At 50.0% G+C, this 21,378-nt stretch overlaps 1 protein-coding gene across 8 annotated transcripts in view; it reads left to right on the top strand.

Annotated features, from left to right (window-relative positions):
* The window catches only part of ADAMTS10 (ADAM metallopeptidase with thrombospondin type 1 motif 10), a 34,253-nt gene extending 15,104 nt beyond the window's left edge, over window positions 1–19,149 (top strand). For 3 of the 8 annotated variants that reach the window (XM_027844125.1, XM_027844126.1, XM_027844123.1), the window contains 14 exons: window positions 5,890–5,997; window positions 6,391–6,536; window positions 6,846–6,909; window positions 9,579–9,681; window positions 11,496–11,638; window positions 12,368–12,491; window positions 12,884–12,964; window positions 13,139–13,302; window positions 13,575–13,701; window positions 14,068–14,197; window positions 14,627–14,831; window positions 15,461–15,637; window positions 17,093–17,252; window positions 19,033–19,149. In XM_027844125.1, coding sequence (XP_027699926.1) covers window positions 5,890–5,997; window positions 6,391–6,536; window positions 6,846–6,909; window positions 9,579–9,681; window positions 11,496–11,638; window positions 12,368–12,491; window positions 12,884–12,964; window positions 13,139–13,302; window positions 13,575–13,701; window positions 14,068–14,197; window positions 14,627–14,831; window positions 15,461–15,637; window positions 17,093–17,252; window positions 19,033–19,142 — 1,842 coding nt within the window. In that variant the 3' untranslated portion in view covers window positions 19,143–19,149. Of the gene's footprint in view, window positions 1–5,889; window positions 5,998–6,390; window positions 6,537–6,845; window positions 6,910–9,578; window positions 9,682–11,495; window positions 11,639–12,367; window positions 12,492–12,883; window positions 12,965–13,138; window positions 13,303–13,574; window positions 13,702–14,067; window positions 14,198–14,506; window positions 14,832–15,460; window positions 15,638–17,092; window positions 17,253–19,032 lie in introns of those variants that run through there. The other 5 variants (XM_027844124.1, XM_027844127.1, XM_027844129.1 and 2 more) reach the window with 5 other exon arrangements.
* The last annotated feature ends 2,229 nt before the right edge of the window (window positions 19,150–21,378 follow it).

Below are 21,378 nucleotides of genomic sequence, written 5' to 3'. Positions count from 1 at the left end.
TGGGGTCCTGAGGTGGGGGAGGTGGGGAGACAAGGGAGTACTGGTACTGGGTGGGATGGGAGGGGGGCAAAGGGGACAATGCCAGCCCACCCTTCCTTCCTGCCTGCCCAACCCTACAGCCCCTATAGGCTGGCTGTCCAGGGCAAGAGGGAGGGAGACTGAGTGGTTGTTATAATCAGGAAGTCTTGGACAATTGATCTGTGGAGCAGGAATGTAGTAGCTGTTGCCAATAGCCTTCACAAGGGTACCAGCTTCTCTTCTCAGCCTCACCCCCGCCCCAACCCAGGGGCCACACTGTAGCCACTAGACAGGGTGTCCCACAAGTCTTAAAACTACATTAAGACTTTGGAACGTCGTGTCTAAAAGCAGAACTGTTCCATGCTTCTAGGCCAGTGTTTCTGTCCTGGCTCTCACACTGAAGAGTCAATTGTGTGTTCAAGAAACAAAGACCAAGAGACTTCCTTGAGTCTTCCTTGTGTCGAACAGCAGAAGCTCTAGGGAGCTTGGCTTCTGTGTTCCTATATTTGTGCTGTGTGTGTCCCAGCAGGTCAGTCTCATGCATCAGACTGCTGCCTGAAATCTTAGGTACAGATTATATCAGAGGGCTAGACAGTGATACCCCTGTGTTTCAAGGTGATGGATAGCTGTTTTCAAGACTTTCAAGTCCTTCCCTATCATTTATCATGATTGTGTCAGAGGTCATGAGATCTTGGTTCTCTGAGGTTGTAGGACCTTGACACACACGGGCAGAAATGTGGGATGAGAAGCTCTGGGAGCCCTGAGGAAATGAGCAGGGACTCCTTTGTGCTAACCAGTCATAAAGCCCTGGAGAACAGCATGCTTCTAAGGACACCATCAGCTTTTTGCCTCCAGCTACCTCAGTAGTTGAAATACCTCAAAAGTGTTGATATAGCCCTGTGCCCTGAACAGTGTGTGTGTGTGTGTGTTTGTGTGTGTGTGTGTGTGTGTGTGTTTATGTGTGTTGGGGCAGGGGTAATGAGTATTAAGGGAAGATCTTACAGGATGGTGGATAGAAAGGAAAGGAAAGAAAGGAACCAGTAAGAGATAGGGGGAGGTTCTGAAGGGGGAAGCTTGGTGGAAGCTGTGAGAAGAGAGAAAAAGAGGGGACAGGAGAATCTCAGAACTCTTGAATTAGCCTAGCGAAGCTAATCAAGCAAAAAGTCTCTAGTCTTAGCCCAAATCCAGTACTTTGGAAGCCCCCAAACCTCAGGATCCCCACCTCCCACCCATTAAGCTGGAGAGAAAGAAGAGCCATAGACATCAGTGAATGTCTTCCTGATGCCATTCGAGGTGGAGTGATGTGGCCAACAGGAGCTAGAGCCTACCTCCATTGTCTCCCTCCCCAGGAGGATGGTGGGACCTGCAGACTAAGCTCTGAAAGAGCTCACACAGTCTGTCTCTCTGTCTCTCTCTCTCTGTCTCTGTCTCTGTCTTGGCTATAAACTAGAGGATTTAAAGTATGAAGAGGGGAGGGTGAGGAGATTTGCTTGACTGGGGCAGTGACTGTTAGGGGAGGAGCCTGTAGGATGGTGGATAGAACCCAGGAGTCAGGAGACCTGGGTTCTAGTCCTGTTCTTGCCAATATGTAACCATGGACTTTGGTTTTCCCGTGTGTGGAATGAAGGGGGTTGAACTCTAAGAACCTGTCTGAGTCTGATGTGTAATTATCCTATAAATGGGAGGCCACAACAACCCAGAGCTGTCCTTGAAGAATGAGCTGAAGAGCCTGGGTTTTAGCTCCAGGGTATCAGGGAGATGTTTTTAAGTTTTGGCAGGGGTTAGATGATATGGAAACACAATTTTCATTGACAGGGAAAGTTGGACAAGATTGTGAGGAGAATAAAGGGAGGGAGACTAGCAAAAAAAAAAAAACAACTTTTGTTCTAACTTGAGTGTGAAGTGCTGAGGTTTACATGAGTATTACATTCATCCATGCCATCTATTCACCTGTCCATTCATAGGTCCATCCATTCATTGTCCACCCCTCTCTGTTCATCTCTTTATTCCATCCCTGAATCCATCCATCTATCTCTCCATCCATGAGGCTTTTCCCTTCATCCATCATTCTGTCCCATACATCCATCAATCTATTCTATCCATCCATCTATTCCATCTATCTACCAATCAATATATCCATGCCTCCTAAGGCCATGCAAACTAACCTGTAACCAGATGGCCAAGTTTCCATCCATCCATTAAATATAAGATGTTACTTTCTGTTGCCCAGTCATGTACTAAGCCATGCCATGGGAAAGAGAAATTTTAGAGCTTCCTGGTCAGGTTGAGGGAGGCTAGATTCACCGCATGATAGATAGCTCCACTGGTACACTGCCAGATGGCTGGACTTCCAAGGAAGAGAGACTTCTTATTCTGGCTAGAATGGCTCAGCTCTGCCAAAATCCTCTCCCAACTCTTTGGAGCTGAGCTGCAGAGAGTCCTAAACCTCTCTTAACTGTGCAATGACATTTCCTGGATTTTTTTTTCCTGGTTCCTGGCCTTCAGAAAATCCTCTTCTATCTCCTTGGCCTCTCTCCAGGACTCCTCACTCTTGGTCTAGTGTGCCTCTGTCCTGATCGCTCACTTATTCTAGTCTGTTCGCCCTGGAGAGGCTGTGAGGCCAGACTCTGAGGCCAGGCTGAGGCTGAGAGGCAGAGGAAAAACTATAGAGTCCATCTGAAGCTGAGACAACCCGAGGGAAAATTTCTGGATTAGCCTGAGACTGTAGGGGAACTCATGGTGTTAGTATGTGCATATGGAGGTGGGGTGGGGGGAGAATGGATTCATTTATATTCCTCTAAGAGACCTTAATGGTACCTGGCAATGAAGTGTGGTAGAAAGCACACAGGATATGGAGTCAGAGAATGTGGATTTAAATTCTAGCTTTGCTACTTACTAACTGGGTGGGTCCTCCTACAAGGTCCTTCTCTTACCTGACTCATTTCTTCATCTCTACCATGAGAAGTTTGGACTAGATAATCTCTGAGAGCCCTTCCTGCCCCAGATCTTATGATTCAGCCTGTTGTTACCTGAGCTATTGTTGCTTCTAAAAATATTTGAAACCTATAATGAGAGATCTGTATGAATGACAAACCCCACCCCACTCCACCTCACCCCCACCACAAGTTATAGGGCAAGTATGCTGGGGGTAGCAGAGGGAAGAGTGAGGACAGGAGTACACTGGACTTCCTACTACTGCCTTCTTTCTCCAGAACACCACTCTAATTTGGCCAGCTCTAGGTCCTACCCTCCTCCTTTCTTTCTCTAATAGACCTCAGGTCTGTTGTTTTCTGGCTTCCACTACCTGTTCCCACTGCTGAGTTTCTTTTTCCCAGCTCTAGCTTTCCCAGTATCTCTCTTACTCTCCCCAACAGAGGACAGATGGGAGTTTAAAAAAAAAAAAAAAGCCCCAAGGATTTTCTCAAATCACCAGATTCCAAAATCTGCCAACCAAATTTCTCTGTAATCCTTGCAACATCTGAGGGACTCAGCTTGACCTCCCGCAGAACATGTTTTCACTTTTATCTTCTGGAATGCTGATATTCCCCCATAGGCCAAGAGGCAGTATGATGTAGGGAAGAAAATAAAAAGGGAAAGAAAAAAACAACCCAACACTGGATTTGGACTCAGAACACCAGGTTCAAATCCCAGCGCCCCCTCCCTAGGCTTCATTAAAACGTGGGAGTTGGACTCAATGACCCCTAAGTTCCCTGCCAGCCCTAACTCCTAGGAGATCATTTCTCCCAAAGGAAACATCAGTCTGCTCTTCCCTTTTCTTCTTGCTTAACATCAGAGTTGTTGTGGGCTGTTCCCGGACAGAGTGCCCCCTCACAGCCTGGCATAGGTTAAAAGCATTCAAAAGTCCCTTCCAGGAACTCTCTGTTCACTCCCCTGCCAGAACCTGGCCCCCTGCTCTTGCCCCAAGCCTTGGAATCCTTCCCTGTTACTTAGACTGCCCCGATTCCACCCCCTGGGCCAGCTGGAGCTAGATGTCTCTGCCAGCCCTCCGGGGCCCCTGGGTCCTTTCCTCTCTGGGCCTCACGCCCTCTGGCTCCAGGTCAGAATGGCTGCCCTGGAACCCAACTGACCCACTGCACCAAGCTGTGTCCCTGCCTGGATTCTATCTGCAGGAGGGCTTTGTGGGAGGGATGGGCTTTCTCCCAGATGACCCCAGTCCCAGTTAAAGTCTGCTTAGCTTCAGTAAATCTCTCCATTTCCCACCCCACCTCTTCATTCTGGTGTATGTTTCCCATTACACTAAACATTTTCCCAAGTGTTCACTGAAAACATCACACCCTGCCCTGCCCTGTCTTGTCCTGTCCTGCCCAGGGTCACTGGACCAGCCAAAAGGTTCCCAGCCTCGCCCTCCCCCCGACACAACCACTCCATGGAAACTACAACTCCTAGGATGAGGTGGGGACACCAGCCACATCCTTTCTTTAGTTCTGTCAAAGCTGGAAGGAAGGATGATTTTGAATCAATGTCAGCAAAGACTTCCTAATAATTAGAAGCCGTGTCAAAGTGGGGTGGGCTGGCTTGGGAGGTGAAAGGTTCCCCTTTGTTAGTTAGGTCTTCAAGCAGAGGCTGGGTGACCATTTGTTAGGGTGGTGGAAGATAGACTCTGAGTTTAGGAGCAGGTTGAACTAGATGCCTTCTGAAGCTACTTCTGTCTGTCTGTGTCTCTGTCTCTGTGTCCCCATTTCTCAGTCTCTCTCTCTGTGTCTGTCTGTGTGTGTCTCTGTCTCTCCTCTCTGTCTCTCTATATCTCTCTCTCCCTCTCCCTCCCTCTCTGACTCTCTCTGTCTCTGTCTCTCCTCTATCTCTGTCTCTCTCTCTGTCTGTCTCTCTGTCTCTCTCTCTGTCTCTCTCTCTCTCCCTCTCTCCCTTCAAAAGCTAAGAGAACCTCAGAAGGCGCATTCTGCCTGATCTCCTTCTAGCCCATGATGGTGATGGGAACTTGGGAAGGATGCTAGGGTTGGCAGTGGGGCTGCGTTGGGGGAGGAGGATGGAAAAACTCGGAGGGGGATAGAAGAGGGTGGCAGGATGTCAGAGAAATAGATCCAGGACCCAGTGGTTTCCCAACTATGCTCAGGACAAAACCCGTGGACCATATGGCAGGAAAAGACAGGAAAAGACTAGAAAAGTCATTTGTTTAGGATAGAAGAGTAAACCCTAATGAACTCTAAGAAAGGGAATGATGGAAAAGGACAGGGAAGGGTGAAGGGACTCCCCCACACCCACACACACACACACACGCAATTCCACAGGGAATGGATGGATGGATGGATAGGAGCAAAGCAAGGAGTAAGACAGCTTTGAGTCCAAGGTGAGGGAAGGAGCCTAGAAACACAAGATGAGTAGGCCATGGACAGCCTGTGGGGAGATTCCTAATGGAGTAAGAACTTTGGATTCGGGTTTGGGTTTGAATCCTAGCTCTGCCACTTCTCAGCTGTGGAACCTTGAGCAAGTCATTTCCTTTTCCTCTGCCTCAGTTTCCTTATTTGTAAGATGAAGGGGTTGGACTAGGACCTCTAAAGGTCCCTTCCAGTCATGATATTTAGTGCGGAATAAGCTGAGTGAGGAGTTGTGATCAAGTAAAGGATTAGAGATTCAGGGAAGGGTAGGAGCCATGTTTAGCAGGATGGCCCAGGGAAGGCTTCAGCTAAAGTTGGCCTTGAAGGATGGACTAGAGAGAGGAGGGGAGGCTAAAATCGATGACCTTGGAGATCTGTGTTCCCTTCTGTCTCCTTTTCCTTCTCCCTGAAGTTGGACCCCAGGAGTTAATTTAGGGAGTTTGCCAGGTACTCCAGGACTAGGTGGCCCTTACCTTGGGTACTACAGGGACTTATCTGGACCTCTCTCCTCCCCCAGGAGGTCTGTAGTGAACTCTGGTGCCTGAGCAAAAGCAACCGGTGCATCACCAACAGCATCCCAGCCGCTGAGGGCACACTGTGCCAGAGCAGCACCATCGACAAGGGGGTGAGTATTTCAGTGTCCCTCTTCCCACCTGGCCCAGGTAGTAGCTTCAGCCTCTGCTACCCTCATAGTACAATAGAGTGCTGGACCTGGAGATCTGGGTTCAAATTTCCCCTGCGACACTTGTGTGACCATGGGCAAATTATTCAACCTCGCAGCCTCAGTTTCCCCATCTGTAAAATGGGGCTATAGGGCCTGCCTCAGAGGATTGTGGTAAGGGTCAAATGATAGAATTTGTCTAGAACATTTGACAGTCTTTAAATTGACATAAAAAATGTTAGGTTTGTCATCATTGTCTTCATCTGAAGAGCACCTGATGGCTTGGGAAAGCTGAAGGTGCTGCCTGGGGCTTCGGTCCTGGTGGGAGCTGTAACCATCAGGACGGTGCCCCTACAGTGGTGCTACAAGCGGGTGTGCGTCCCCTTTGGGTCACGGCCTGAGGGCGTGGATGGGGCCTGGGGCCCCTGGACCTCATGGGGTGAGTGCAGTCGGACCTGCGGGGGTGGCGTCTCCTCTTCCAGCCGGCAGTGTGACAGCCCCAGGTCAGTCACCCTGTATCTGTCTGTCCTTCTGTCTCTCTCAAACACATGCCCACAAAACACCATTCCTGAATCACTCATCTCTTCTGTGTCCCCTCAGCTCAGGCCTCCTCCAGGGGTGGGAGGGAGGCTGCTGAGGGATGGGGAGACACATACCCATGATAGGTCCCATATGCTCAGGGCGTCCCTCCTTCCCAAGCTCACCTTGGAGGCCCCAGCCAGAAGCAAAGCTTAGGGATCAGAATCTACACTCTGTCCTCTCCCCCCAAAAAAACCCTCCTCTAATTTCTTCTATGTCTCTATCTCCCCAAGGCCAACAATTGGAGGCAAATATTGCCTAGGGGAACGTCGTCGCTATCGGTCCTGCAACACAGATGTAAGTAATACCCCTTCTTTCAGCCCCCAGTCCTCCTTTCCTCAATCCTCAGAGCCTAAAGTAGGCAAATGTTGCACCTGGTGGCCTCTCACTCTTCTGCAATTAGGAGTGGATAAGACCTGTGGTGGCCACATGAGAAGAGATGGGAGCCAAACATAAGAAAGGTCGTGGATGAAAAATCAAAAGGACTTAGCACCTGATGGGATGTGAGAAGTGAGGAAGAGATACGAGTCAGCTAACAAGGTTTCAAGCTTGAGTGGCTTGAGGGATGGTGATCCTAGCAGTATAAATAGGGAAACTTGGAGGTCCCACGGTGTACATACCAATGGCTTTCCGCCAACCTAGAAGGAGATCTCCAGCTTGGTAACCCATATACTTGGACACCACTGTTGACTTCGATGAATGGATAGGATCATAGATCTGAAGCTAAAAGGGACCTCAAAAGTCATCTAGCCCAGCCCCCTCACTTTTTGGGGTGGTTCTTGCTCTTTTTAAAAATTTATTATTTTATTTTTCCCCAGTTACATGTAAAAACAATTTTTAACATTCGTTTTGAAAACTTTGATTTCCAAATTCTCTCTCTTCCTCCCTCCCGCCCCCCCCCATCAAGAAAGCACTCAGTTCGATATAGCCAACCCCTTCATTTTGCAGATGAGGAAACCAGACAGGGAAGGGAAGTGACCAAGGACATGAAGATAGAAGCGAGATTTGAACCCACATCCTTTGACTCGAACCTTGCTCTTACCACTGTACCAAGATCCCCCTTCTGCATGTTTGTTAGCTAGTGTGCTGTATAACAGACTCAAAATCCCCCAAAACACATCTTTACAAGCTAGAACACCAAGCAGACTCTAGCAAAATTAATTTTACTAGGGACAAATATAAAGTTCTACTCGTGGGTTTAAAAAATCAATTTCACAAATACAAAGCAAGAGAAGCCTGGTTAGAGGGTAGTTTGGAAAAGATCTGGGGGTTTTGATGACTTGAATACTCAAGACGGATCAATAATGCGATGATGTCAGCCCAAAAGATTAACTTGGACTGCACCAAGAAAGGCATAATTCAGAACTTACGTGTGGCCATGTTGCATCTCCCGGTAGAATGTAGGCTTCTTCAAGGCAGGAACTTGTCTTGCTTTTGAATTTGTAGCCCCATTGCCTACCATGATGCCTGGCATACAGTAGGAGCCTATTAAATACTTGGGGATTGACTAACTGAACCAGGGAGATGATGGTACTTGGTCCAGGTATGACCACAGCTGGAAGGCTGTGCTCAGTTTGGGAATGATGTCGATCAGCTGGAGAGCGTGCAGAAGAGAATGACCAGCAATGGTAGAGATGACGTTCAGAACGTTTCACGATGCAGCGCTCACTTGGTGCAGTGAGCGCAAGCCAGCATTAGTCTTTTGGACTGCCGTCATCATTAGGAAAAGCTCAGGGGAATATGATAGCAGAGTTCAAGTATCTGAAAGGCAGTTACATCAAATGCCTAGATGTATTCCATTTGGCCCCCAAGGGAAAAAGCAGGGAGAATGGGTAGAAATTGCAGAGACCAGGGGCAGCTAGGTAGTGCAGTGGATAGAGTACCAGCCCTGGATTCAGGAGGACCTGAGTTCAAATCTAGCCTCAGACACATAACACTTACTAGCTGTGTGATCCTGGGCAAGTCACTTAACCCCATTGCCTATCCTAAAAAAAAAATTCCTAAAACCAAGGTAGGACTTATATAAAGAAAAACTTCCTGCCAATTAAAGACAGAATGGGCTGCCTCTGAAAAGTGTGGGGGCAGTGGGAGAGGGGAGGTTCCTCTCATTGGAGGTCTTGAAGCAGCAACTGGATGGTATTTTCCTGCCTATATTATAGAGAGGTTTCTTGTTTAGGTGTGGGTCAGACTAGATGGCCCCCTCTCAGATGCTGTGTGAGGAGGGGCAGGAGAGAGAAGAAATAAATACAAGAATAAAGTCCATTTTCCTGCCTTACAACTTTATAGGTAGAAAGTTCTTCAAAACACCTCACTTAAGGCCCTGTCACTACAGTTGGATCTTGCAGACCCATAAACAGTCTCCTTTCCCTATGTCTGAAGGCCCTTCTTCTGCATTCTTTGGTCCTTTTGTGTACCCACTGTCCTCAAAACCGAACACACAGGCATATTGACTTTAGGATATGGACCGGATCCATCTAAGCCAATGGGGACCTCAGGAATCAGGAACGTGTCCTCTATCTTCCCTCATCCCTCACCACTATCCCACCTCCAACAATTATCTCTGTGCCCTTGCACAAGGCACATTACTTTCCTGGGCCTCAGTTTCCCCATCTATAAAATGAGTGGTTAGACTAGATGGCCACTTAGATCCCTTCTGGCTCTAAACATATGATTTTCTGAGCATCCTCTGGATCCCAGAAGACAGAAGCTTGGCACCAGTGGGCAGTGAGGGTGAAATGGGAAGAATTGCAGAGGCTGATTTTGGCATTGTGTAAGTTAACTATTAAAGTCATTCAAAAGTGGAATAGGCCATCTCAGAAAAGTAATGAGTTTCCTATTTTCAGAGCAGAGGCTGGACAATGTTTGCCAGGGGTGTTGTAGGGGGATCCTTGTTCAGGTAAGGGGTGCACCCTACATTCTCTGGGGCCCCTTTCCACTCAGTGATGCTCTGTTTGCCATCCCACCAGGACTGTCCCCCAGGCTCTCAGGACTTCAGGGAGGTGCAGTGCTCAGAATTTGACAGTGTCCCTTTCCGGGGGAAATATTATACATGGAAGACATACCGGGGAGGTGAGTGGACCTCCTGAGAAAATGGAGGGAGGCAAGGACCCATGGCTAAGGAATGGGAGAAATAAGGAATCTCAAGGGAAAATAGAAAATCAAAAACCTGCACCCAAGTCAGGGGCTTTGTTCTCTCTGAGACATTCACCAGCTTATCAGCTATAGCTAAGAGGAAGAGGAGGCTGTCCACACCTGGGTGGAGGGACCAGAGGGGATCGAAGTGCTCTGGGAGCCCAGAGGATATGACAGTGACTCAGCTCCCAGAAAAAAAAAACTGGGCCAATTAGGTGGAAATTAAGGATGGGGAGAAGTGAAATTAAGAATTGGGGGAGAAGAGTGGATATTTATTGTCAGCTCATCACGGCTTACGTGCCAATGCTGTCTCCTTCCTCCAGACCAGAAGTTCTTGACCTAGAATCCCCACAGAGATTTTAGAAAGGTGCATCAACATGGGCGGGAGGTGGGGAGAGGACTGCATTTTTATTTTCACTAACCTCTCACTGAAATTTAGCATTTCCTTTAAATATGAATGTCTTATAAAGGGGCCGTAGGCTTTAACAGTCTGACAAAGGAGTCCATAATATAAAAAAAAGTTAAGAACCCTTCTTCTAAACCTTCTTTTAATTTCAACAAATTCCCAACTCCTGTTTCTTTTAAGGATCAGATCAAGAGGGAATCCCTCGTCCTCACTTCCTTCACCTTCTGCACTGAATGTAGTTTCCAACCACATTGTATTTACCTAGGATACTGCAAAGGGTGGCCCTGCAGGGAACGGGGCGGGGGGGGGGGGGGGGGGGAACTGGACCAGTCATGATGACCTTCCAAGGTCCCTTTCTAGATCTGCAAGTCTCTCCACTGCACCACACCACCTCTCAAAGAAATCCAGTGCCCACTTTCGCATCATTTTGTAAATCCTGTGTCTAGGCATGAACACTGAAGAACGTCCCCTGCCCGCCTCCTTTCAGCCAGCCCTGCTCCTTCCCTAGAAACCCTTGCTCCAAGGTCCTGGCAGGCTAAACAGAAACTACTCTCTAGCACCCCTACCCCTTACTCAGTGAGAGGGCAGACTAGGCACAGAACTGGCACTGACTATCAGCTCAGTCTGTAAGCAGAAGGGAGGCTTTAGAGCCTGAGACTAGGGAGGCAGGAGCCACCTTGATTCTCTGCCCTGCTCAGACCCCATCCGGAGTATGACGCTCAGGTCTCAGCAGCACAGTTTAAGGGACTGATAATCTAGAGAGTGTCCCTTATTAGAATATAAACTCCTTGAGTTCAGGAACTATTTTTTTCCTTGTATTTATATTATCTTAGCACAGTGCCTGGCACACAACAGGTGCTTAGTAAATGCTTGCTTGCCCATTCACTCTCTCCCCTCTGACGTCGCCAGTTCTCTAAGTAAGATCAGAATGATGGAAGGTTTTGAGACTATGGTATATGAGGATTGGAACTAGCCGTGTTTAGTCTGAAGAAGAGAAAGTTTAGGGTGGCCTTCTAGCAGCTGACGGTCTGTTACCGCAGGAGGGACTGAATGTGTTCTCCTTGGCCCAGAGGGCAGAACTGGAATCAATGGGGACAAAGGTAGAAAGTGGAAAATGTAGGCTTACTGTCCAGAAAAATTTTGCAATCATTGGAGGTGACTCAAAGTGAATGGGCCGCGTCAGGAAAAAGTGTGTTTGCCCTCACATAAGGTCTTCAGGCAATGATTGGATGGACCTTTGGTTGGGTGTGGTAAGGCCAGATTCTCGTTCAGACTTGAGTCGGTCTGGCCGGCCTCTGCTGTCTCCTCCATCTCTGAGATTCGTGACAGCTGCTATGCCTCCTAGGGGGTGTGAAGTCCTGCTCCCTTACCTGCCTGGCGGAAGGCTTCAATTTCTACACCGAGCGGGCAGCAGCTGTGGTGGATGGGACGCCATGCCGGTTGGACACCGTGGACATCTGTGTCAACGGAGAGTGCAAGGTGGAGAAAGTCAGTTGGAGGGGGCGGGATAGGGGAGAGCAGGGATGGGGCATCAGTCGGTGATAAGGGACAGTGCAGGTCAACATTTACTGTCACCTACTAGATACACAGCTCTGTGTTAGGCACTGGGGGAGATACCAGGATGAGACATAGTTCCTGTCCTCATGGGGCTTACCCTCTAGAAGGGGATTAAAGCCTGGCTAACCCTAATACACTGTAGAGCAAAGACCCTGTGTTCTCTGTGTGTTGTGTGAGGTGTGAGGGGAAAGGCTGTTACTGGAATGGGTGGGGAAGGACTCAGCTGGGAGCAGGACATTATAGACATGGACACTAGGCTATGTAAAGACACAAGGGAGAGAATCCAAAGCTGTTGGGGGGATGGTCATCCAATTTGGCTGGAGCATAGGCTCCATGGAGGAGAGTAATGTGAGATCATGCTGGAAAGGGAAGGATGGGCCACATCACGGAGGGCCTTGAATGCCAGGCAAAGGAGTTACAAGTTTATTTAGTGGGCAGTAGGGAGCCATTGATGTTTTAGAGCAGAGGAGAGGCATGACCAGATATATGCATGAGACCAGACTTATGCGTTGAATGAGTTAAAGAGTGATGGGCCTATGAGGAGGCCACTGCAGGTGTCTGTGACCACAGGTGGTCACAATAACAATAGAGGAAGAGATGTACAAGAGAGGTGGGGGTAACCCAAGGTCCATTCCCTGAAGATTTCCACCCCCCCTCCAGCACGTAGGCTGCGACCGAGTCCTGGGTTCAGACCTTCGGGAGGATAAATGTCGGGTGTGTGGGGGTGATGGCAGCTCCTGCGAGACCCTCGAGGGTGTATTTTCTGGGGCCATCCCCAAGGGCGGTAAGAGCCTGGCAGTTCTGCACCAACCCTGTGCCTGGTGGGTTAGGGGGGTCAGTGCCCGGTGGCCTCTCACACTCAGACAGCAGCCCAATCTATCCTGGGGAGACAGGGGGCAGAATATCCCTCCTGTCTTGGGTGGCCTCAGATCTTAGGAAGGGAATGGGGAGGGTCTGCTGGGTAGAGGGGAGGGGAGGGGGAAGGAACAGGATGGAGAAGATCACAGACAAGATGGAGAGCACAGGGGAAATGGAAAGATAGATGAGGATAGCATTGTGGGGAAAGGACAAATTAATTTGGTGGTGGAAAGAAGAGAGGGGATGACCAGGTTGGGGAAGAGGAGGCCATGGGGATGAATCCCTTTATGAGGTGGACATTTGGGGCCTATTTTCCAGAGTATGAAGAGGTCATTTGGATTCCCAAGGGCTCTGTCCACATTTCCATTCAGGATTCGAATCCATCCCTCAGCCACCTTGGTGAGAGAGAATGGGGTACCTTGGGTATTCAGGGACTGGAGGGCATGATCCATGGGAGGAGGTAGAGGAAAACGACTTGGGGACAAAGGTTTGTTGGGGGAGGGGGAGGTGTACCTGATTCATCCCCACCCCCACCCCTGCTCCTATTGTACTGACCCTCCTGCCTTGTACTAGCCCTAAAAGGAGAAGATGATGCCTTTCTCCTGGATGGGCTGCCCAAGACCCCACAGCCCCACCGCTTGCCCCTGGCTGGGACCGTCTTTCAGCTACACCATGGGCCAGACCAACCCCAGATTCTGGAGGCCTTGGGCCCAACCAACATCACGATCATTGTCATGGTAACCATAAAGCTAAGAGAGGGAGGGGGGATAAGATGAGAGATGGGGGGCAGAGGTTTGGCCAGGCAGCTCCTTCCTTTTGGGGAGCTCAGTCCCCAAGACCAGACTTGATCTAGCACAAGCTGGGAGAGTTCCTGGTAAGGCATCCTGGGCCTAGGGTAGGGGGTTTTGGTGGGAAACTCTTGACTTTCTTCCTTTGAGATGTCCTGGCCCCCTCAGTGCGCCCAGAATGTGAGGGTCTCTCACCTTCATCTTCACCCCATTCCCACCAGGTCCTGACCCGATCTGAGCTCCAGGGAATCCGATACCGCTTCAATGCACCGATTTCTCATGAGGCCATGCCCCCATATGCCTGGCACTATACACCCTGGACCAAGTGCTCTGCCCTGTGTGCAGGCGGTGAGGCTGTCCAGTGCTGGGTGGGCCAAGGAAGATGCTAGGAAGGGACTAGAGGCCCCCCCAGGGGTTTAAGGAAGGGAGGATTCTGGAGAAGCAATGGAAGCCCCGAGTGGAGCTAGACCCTGAGGGGGAGGGGAGGAGGAGACAAGGAGGGAGGAAGATAGAGGTCCCAGGAGGGGAAGGCACTAGAGCCTGCCTGTGTGGGTAGCTCTCAAGCCAAGCTGGAAAAGGAAACTCAGGAATCCAGGCTCCTAGCTCTGGTCCTTGTGAAAACTCTTTTCAGGGTCCTTTGGTGCAAGGGTGGGGTGAGGATTGGGATGGGCAGGATAGGACCTGGGAGCTGAGCTGGCCCCTCCCCATCCCCAGGTAGCCAGGTACAGGCTGCAGAGTGTCGGAAGCAGCTGGACAGCTCCACGGTGGCCCCTCACCACTGCAGCCCCCACAGCAAGCTGCCCAAACGCCAGCGGGCATGCAACACGGAACCCTGCCCCCCAGAGTGAGTACCTGGGCCAGAGGCCAGGGGGAAGAGGTCAGGCAAAGCCTCACTCTTTGAGGGGCTCAGGTAAGGCTCCTCTAGGGTCCTTTCCTCATGGGGCTATGAGGCAGAGGGACTGGTTTCAAATCCTGATTGCACCACTTCTCATGTGACTTTAGGCAAGTCTTTGGGACTCAGTTTCCTCATCAGTAAAATGAGAATTTAGAGTTAGATCACCTCTAGGGTTCATTCCAACTTGAAATCTATGATCCAGTGATGTCAGACCATTGTGAGCAGGCCCTATTTCATTCTTTGCACTTTTATTTCCAGTGTCTGAACCCCAAGAAGACAGGGACAGTGTATCTCCCCACAACAACCTCAGTGTTGGATAAATCAATGCACAAATAACTCTTCTCTCCTCACCCCACCCCACCTTCTGCATTCCCCTAGCTGGGCAGTGGGGAACTGGTCAAGCTGTAGCCGGAGCTGTAACTCAGGGGTGAGGAGCCGTTCTGTGGTGTGTCAGCGCAGGGTGTCTGCAGATGAAGAGAAAGCTCTGGATGACAGCGCCTGCACCCAGCCCCGGCCCCATGTGCTGGAGCCTTGCAACAGCCCTGCCTGCCCACCAGAGTGGGTTACTCTTGACTGGTCCGAGGTGAGCCCTACCCTCTGTGCCTCTGGCAGGCACATCCCGAAATGGCCCAGACTCCCTCAGCTGGTCCATCTCCTTTCCTGCTTTTCCCACTTCCACCCAAAATGTTCCTGCCCTTCTAATCCTTCTTTTATCACCTCTTCTTCCACTCTGTTCATGCCATTCTCCCGCCACCCCTCACCCAGCTTCCCCACCCCCTGGTTTATGTCAGGGTGGCCCAGCTAAACCTGGAATGGATTTCCATTTACATCCCACCCTGCCCACTGGCAGAGGGAAGGCTTTTTCCTCTACTCTTCACTTTCCCTGAATGCCTAGAATATAAGACAGTGGTTCTCAAATTTTTTGGTCTCAGGACCCCTTTACACTTTTAGAAATTATCAAGGACCTCAAAGAGATTTTGTTTATGTGGGTTATTAGCTGTCTATATTTATCATGTTAGAAATTAAATTTAGTATTATTTTGAAAATAATTTTGACCTTGAGGACCCCTTGAGAGGGGAGACTCTCAAGGGTCCCCAGACCACACTTTGAGAACCACTGATAGAGGAGATTAGTGCTAACATCGCCTTCAGGGAAATCCATGAAGAGCTGGTTGCTAATGCCAAAATCCTTTATACCACCCTCCATCCCCAGTGTACCCCCAACTGTGGGCCCGGCTTCCGACATCGAGTTGTCCTGTGTAAGAGTGGAGACCACAGTGCCACACTGCCCTCTACCCAGTGTCCAGCAGCTACCAAGCCACCCACCAGCATGAGGTGCAACCTCCGCCAGTGTCCCCCACCCCGTTGGGTGACTGGCGAGTGGGGAGAGGTATGGGGGCTGGCTTGGAGTCCGTTATTTCCAGGCCCAGGTTGGGGGAGGGCCTAAGGTAGAGATCCCCAAGGACTGGATTGGGGAAGACTCCAGGTGGAAGGAAAGGACAGAGCAGGAAAACCTGCATTCAACAAACATGAGTGTCTCTTATGTGCCTGACCCTAGGCTAGGCTTTGCTGGGAAACAGAGAGGAGTTACTTTCGGCTCTGGCAATCAGTTACAGGCAAAAAAAACCCCTAAACTTGGACAGTGGTGAATGCTTAGTGGCCCTTTCCCACTTCTCCAACCCTTTCCTTGGCTAGTCAGTCAGTCAACATCAGTTAAAATGTTGAGGCAACTGGGTGATGTACTGGATAGAGTGCTGGACATAGTCAGAAGACCTGAGTTCACATCCAGCCTCAGAGGGCATGACTGACTTACTAGCTATGTAACCCTGGCCAAGTCACTTAACTTCAGTTTCCTCATCTCTAAAATAATAATAATAATAACTAGCATTGACATAGCATTTAAGGTCGGCAAGGTAGTTCTGCATATCTTAACTCATTTGGGGATAATAAACCCCAGCTCACAGGGTGGTTGGGAGAATCAAATGAGATGTTAAAGGACCTTGCTGACTTTCAGGTGCTCTAGAAATGCCAGCTGTTATTATCGTATTTCAGAGACAAGAGAGAACTTTGGCTGGGAGGATCAAGAATCTCGAGTTTCTCAAGAAGCTGGCTTATTTTCCCCACTTTCAGTCCCCAGTTGTGGGGAAGAGCAGCCACCCTGGGAAAACTTCCAGAGCAAGAGGGGAGGAGCTGGGCAGGAGAATAATAACTCACATTTGTAGAACACTAAAAAGTTTATAAAGCACTTTCCCCAAGGCCCTGTGAGATGAAAAGAAGCCAGTGCCAGAGCCAAGACTTGAACCTAGAGGCAGCCTTGTGCTTTTTCTCTGTGTCTCCAGCACTTAGGACAGTGCCTGGCACGTAGTAAGCACTTAATAAATGCTTGTTGAACTGTCTGACTGACCAATTGGTCAGCTAATTGACTGACTGACTGACCAACTGGTTGGCTGACTGACCATTTAATTTATTGGTCAATGACTGACCAATTGATTGGCCGGCCAACTGACTGACCGATTGATAGACTGACTAACTGACCAATTGGCTGACTGACCAATTGAATGAATGAATGACCAACTAACTAAAAAGAGTACTCTGTTCAATCCTGGCATCTCCTGCATGAGGCAAGTTCCTTCATCTCTCTGAGCCTATGTTTCCTCTTCTGGAAAATCTGGGAGAAGCCCTGCCCTTAGGCTGAGCCTAGACCCTGGCAAGGTGACCATTGGGTCTCTTGTAGTTCTGACTCTTACTTCCTTTCTGCATACCTGTGTGTGCATGCTCCCACACTGTCTGTCTCCAGATATCCATATATCCACATTCACAGCAAGCTCCCCTCTCATGTCTCCAGTGCTCTGCGCAGTGTGGCTTCGGACAGCAGCTGAGGTCTGTGCAGTGCACCGCACACACAGGCCAGCCATCCTGGGAGTGCCCTGAGGCCCTGCAGCCTCCGGCCATGCAGCAATGTGAGAGCAAATGCCAGACCACCCCCCCTGGGGACAGCCCTGAAGGTACTCCCCCAGGGCCAGAAGGAGGGGGGGAGGGGGTTGTGAGTGGGAGAAAGATGACAAGTCTACAGTCTGTCCTCTGGCCCCGCTGTCTGAATGTTTTGGATTTAGTCTGGCCACCATATCTTAGGAAAGACCTAAGATGCAAGGCAGAGGAGGGTGACCAGGCAGGAAGGGGGTCTATGCAGACTGAGGCATATAGGGAGGAATTGAAAGATCTGCCAGGGAGAGGGGAGTTGTTTATTCTGAAGGAAAAGACCTTGGGCAGACAGGATCACAATCTTCCATTCTCTGATGGGCTGTTATGAGGCAGATGGATTAGATTTGCTCTGCTTGACCCCAGAGGGCAGAATAAGTTGCAATGGTTTTTTTCCAAGGAGATGAATTGCAGGGTGGTTGAATCTGCTCCAGTATCAGCTGAAACAACCCAACATGAGAGCTAACCCAAAGGAGAAGGGCTGCCTTAGGAAGTGGTGAATTCCGTGGTGCTAGAGGTCTTCAAGTTGAAGCCAGATGACCGCTGGTCGGGATTTTGTAGAGGGGATTCCTGCTTAGGTGTGGGGTAGATAGAGTAGTTGAGATGCCCTCAGAGGTCTTTGCCATCTCTGAGATTCTGTTAACTCTTCTCTGACCTCAAAAAAGACCCCCACCCCAAACCCCTGGATTTCTTTCCTCTCCTCGGAGGGGCTGCAGAGTAAGGGAAGGAGGGAGATGCCCTCTGCAGACCCCTCCCTTCCATTCTCTCTCTGGATCTTATGAAGCCAAGCTCTCTGCCTTGGTCAGCTGGGACTGGGTGGGGTGGGATACTCAGACAATAGCTCCTGGCTCCGTTCTTGCGTTTCTCTTGGGTGGGGCAAACCACAGGCAGCCTTCAGACACCAGGCAAGTCATAGGGTTTTGCAGCTACCCAGCCCAAAATTTTACCCCCTGATGTCCACACTCCAGGAGCAAGCAGCTCCAAGTTCATCCTCAAACTGATACTAATACAAGAAGTAATTAAGATAAATTCAGTTGATCTCGGTGGAAAATTGATTACTAAGAAAAGCTCACTAGGTGGCGCAGTGAATAGAGCTCTGGCCTTGGAGTCAGGAGGACCTGAGTTCAAATCTGGCCTCAGACACTTGATACTTACTAGCTGTGTGACCCTGGGCTAGTCGCTTAACTCTGATTACCTCACCAAAAAGAAGAAGAAAAGAGAAGCCCTCTCTTCCCTACTGCTCCCCCTTTCGAGAACACACATGGGTCTGAAAATGAAAGAGGCACTGTTCAGCCCGCTCTCTCCCATACTCCCAGCACAAGAGGGGTTCTCTCCCAGGTCAGGATGAATGTTATTAATAATACCCTTGATCTGTCAGCTTTCATTTTTATTTTTGATAGCGACTGAGGTTAAGTGACTTGCCCAGGGTCACGCAGCTAGTGTCTGGGGCTGGATTTGAACTCAGGTCCTCCTGACTCCAGGGCTGGTGCTTTATTCACTGTGCCACCTAGCTGCCCCATCAACTTCCAATATTAACTCACTCTTCTTGCTAACCAGATGCAGGGTGCTAAAGGGAGGCAATTTTTTTCTGACCTCTAAATTTCAGTGACCTAGGACGAAGCCCCAGATGTCATGCCCTAGTTGAGGCGCTGTGGGCCATCTGTCACACTGTGATTTCATCAGATGCTGCCTGTGTTTCTGCTCTGGGGGAGCTTGTGCACTGTGTATTGGCCAGGGGTGGCATTGGGGCTAATGGGAGAGTGGAACCGGCAGGAGGCATGACTCTTCTTTTCTCCCCTCCCACAGAGTGCAGGGATGTGAACAAGGTCGCCTACTGCCCCCTCGTGTTCAAGTTCCAGTTTTGCAGTCGTGCCTATTTCCGCCAGATGTGCTGTAAAACCTGCCAGGGTCGCTAAGGGGGGGGGGGGGTGGTAGTCTGAATTCATTATTTATTGGGCATCCCCACGGGGCCTGGCCCTGCGCCCTAAGTAGAGGGATGAGTCCCAGCAGAGGCCTTTTTCGGATCTAGGCTTCCCCAGCCTGAAGGGGTCGGTGGAAAGGATAGGAGCGGCAGATGGGAACACGGCCCGAGAAGAGGGGCCCCCTGTGCCCAGCCCTGCTGCCGGGCTCCCCACTGAGATCTGACCTGCATTTGTACTGTGAAGAACTGGGAAGGGGGCTCGGGAGCTGCTGTTCCCACCCTCTTTGCCACCCTTGGTGCTATGGGGTGCCCAGTGCCAGTGCCCCCGGGTCCTCCCTTCTTACCTGAAAACCCGAGAGCATGAAAAGGCCCTTTCTCTTCCCTGCTGCTCCCCTTTCGAGAGCACACATCGGTCTGAAAATGGAAGAGGGACCGTCCCCACCCAGTCCTTGGCCCCCTCCCTCCCATACTCCCAGCACAAGAAGGGTTCTCTCCAGGGTCAGGCTGCCCCACACGGTGCTATAGTCCACACCCCACCCCCACCACGGGGCATGGGGAGTGGGCAGGGAGCGATGGCCAGGGAGTGTCTGGGATTCCAGGCGTAGCTCAGCCCTGGCCCCTCGGTGTCTCCCCACAAGCAGGCCCCAGGTCAATAAAACTGTCTTGTGTCTATGTTCCAGCATGCAGTCCTTGGGGTGTTCAGAGAAGCCATCCCTGGGGGAGGTAGCCAGTCCCCGAGCATCCTTCTGGGAGTGTCTGCAATATCCCACAACTTATCTTTCTGCGAAGCCCTTTCTCAGGAACAGTCACATGGTGAGGCTCAATCTGGGCCCAAGGTTATTCTGAGTAAGGGCTCAGTCCTGGATCAGGGCTCTGTGCAGAGCTCAGTTTGAAGTCTGAGGTTGCAGGCCAAAAGCCACTGAGAATAAACGATCCAAACAACTCAAATCAGAACTCGATTTTGGAACAGGGGTTGGGGGCTCACTTTGGGGTCAGGGTCGTGATGATAATCTCTCCAATTACAGTACTTTAAGTTCTACAAAGCACTTTTCCTCATAACCCTATGGAAGAAGTTGTACAAGTACCGCCATTTTATGGATGAGGAAACTGAGACAAGCAGGGTTGAGTGACTTACCCAGGGTCACACTAGTTAAGTGTCTAAGGCCACATTCAAACTCAGGTCCTCCTTACTCCAGGGCCAGCATGCTATTGACTGTACCACCTAGCTGCCTGGGAAATAACTTCCCCTCTCATCCCAAGCCATCTCTACAATCAGACACTGTCTTCTTGAATTCTTCTAGTAAATCACTATTGATCCCAAAGGCTCAGGAAAGAACCAACCACAAAGCACTACATCTTGCCCTTTTAAAGTTTCCTAAAGGGGCAGCTAGGTGGTACAGTGGATAGAGCACCGGCCCTGGATTCAGGAGGACCTGAGTTCAAATCCAGTCTCAGACCAGACACTTGACACTTACTAGCTGTGTGACCCGGGGCAAGTCACTTAACCCCAACTGCCTTGCAAGGGAGAAAAAAAGGTTCCTTACACAGTGCAAACATCATGACATCTCAGAGCCACCCTTTATATTACCTTCCCCTATCCGCCATCCTCAGAGTTTCTCAGCTGCATCTCTTTAAAACCTAAAGATCCAAACAATCCAGGTAAAAACAGATATGGCCTACAAAGGAAGCAGCTTCAGACGGATTTCCTGAGCTTCCTTCATGCTACCGACAGTCCATCGTCTCTGTTCTGAAGGCCCTCACAGGTCTGTTACTCTGAACGTCCATAATCTTTCCTCATTGGACTACATTATTCTTTTTTTTGACCTTTTCTCATTCTCTTATTCCTAATTGCCAAATATCACATAACACAGGCAGCAGCAACAAGTGGTGAGTGTAGAAATGTACAAGAGCTAAAGCCAGCCTGGGGGATCAGAGAACATATAGGCCTAGGAGCCAGCTAACCATGGAGAACTCAGGGCCAAGAGCCTAGGGAACAATCTTGGGGTGGGAGCCAGACCCAGGCATCAAAGATCAGGATGAGGCCTTGAAGCAGAAACAGGCAGATAAGTAGGGGTGAGAATGATTCAAAAAGTAAGGGTTGGGGCAGCTAGGTGGTGCAGTGGATAGAGCAACCGGCCCTGAAGTCAGGAGGACCCAAGTTCAAATCCGGCCTCAGACTAAACACTTAATACTTACTAGCTGTGTAACCCTGGACAAGTCACTTAACCCCA

This window comes from Vombatus ursinus, unplaced genomic scaffold (genome assembly GCF_900497805.2).
Source record: "Vombatus ursinus unplaced genomic scaffold, bare-nosed wombat genome assembly UNPS02014935.1, whole genome shotgun sequence".
Classification (NCBI taxonomy): domain Eukaryota; kingdom Metazoa; phylum Chordata; class Mammalia; order Diprotodontia; family Vombatidae; genus Vombatus; species Vombatus ursinus.
The sequence above is the reverse complement of the archived record's forward strand: the minus strand, read 5'-3'. Positions and strand labels throughout refer to the sequence as shown.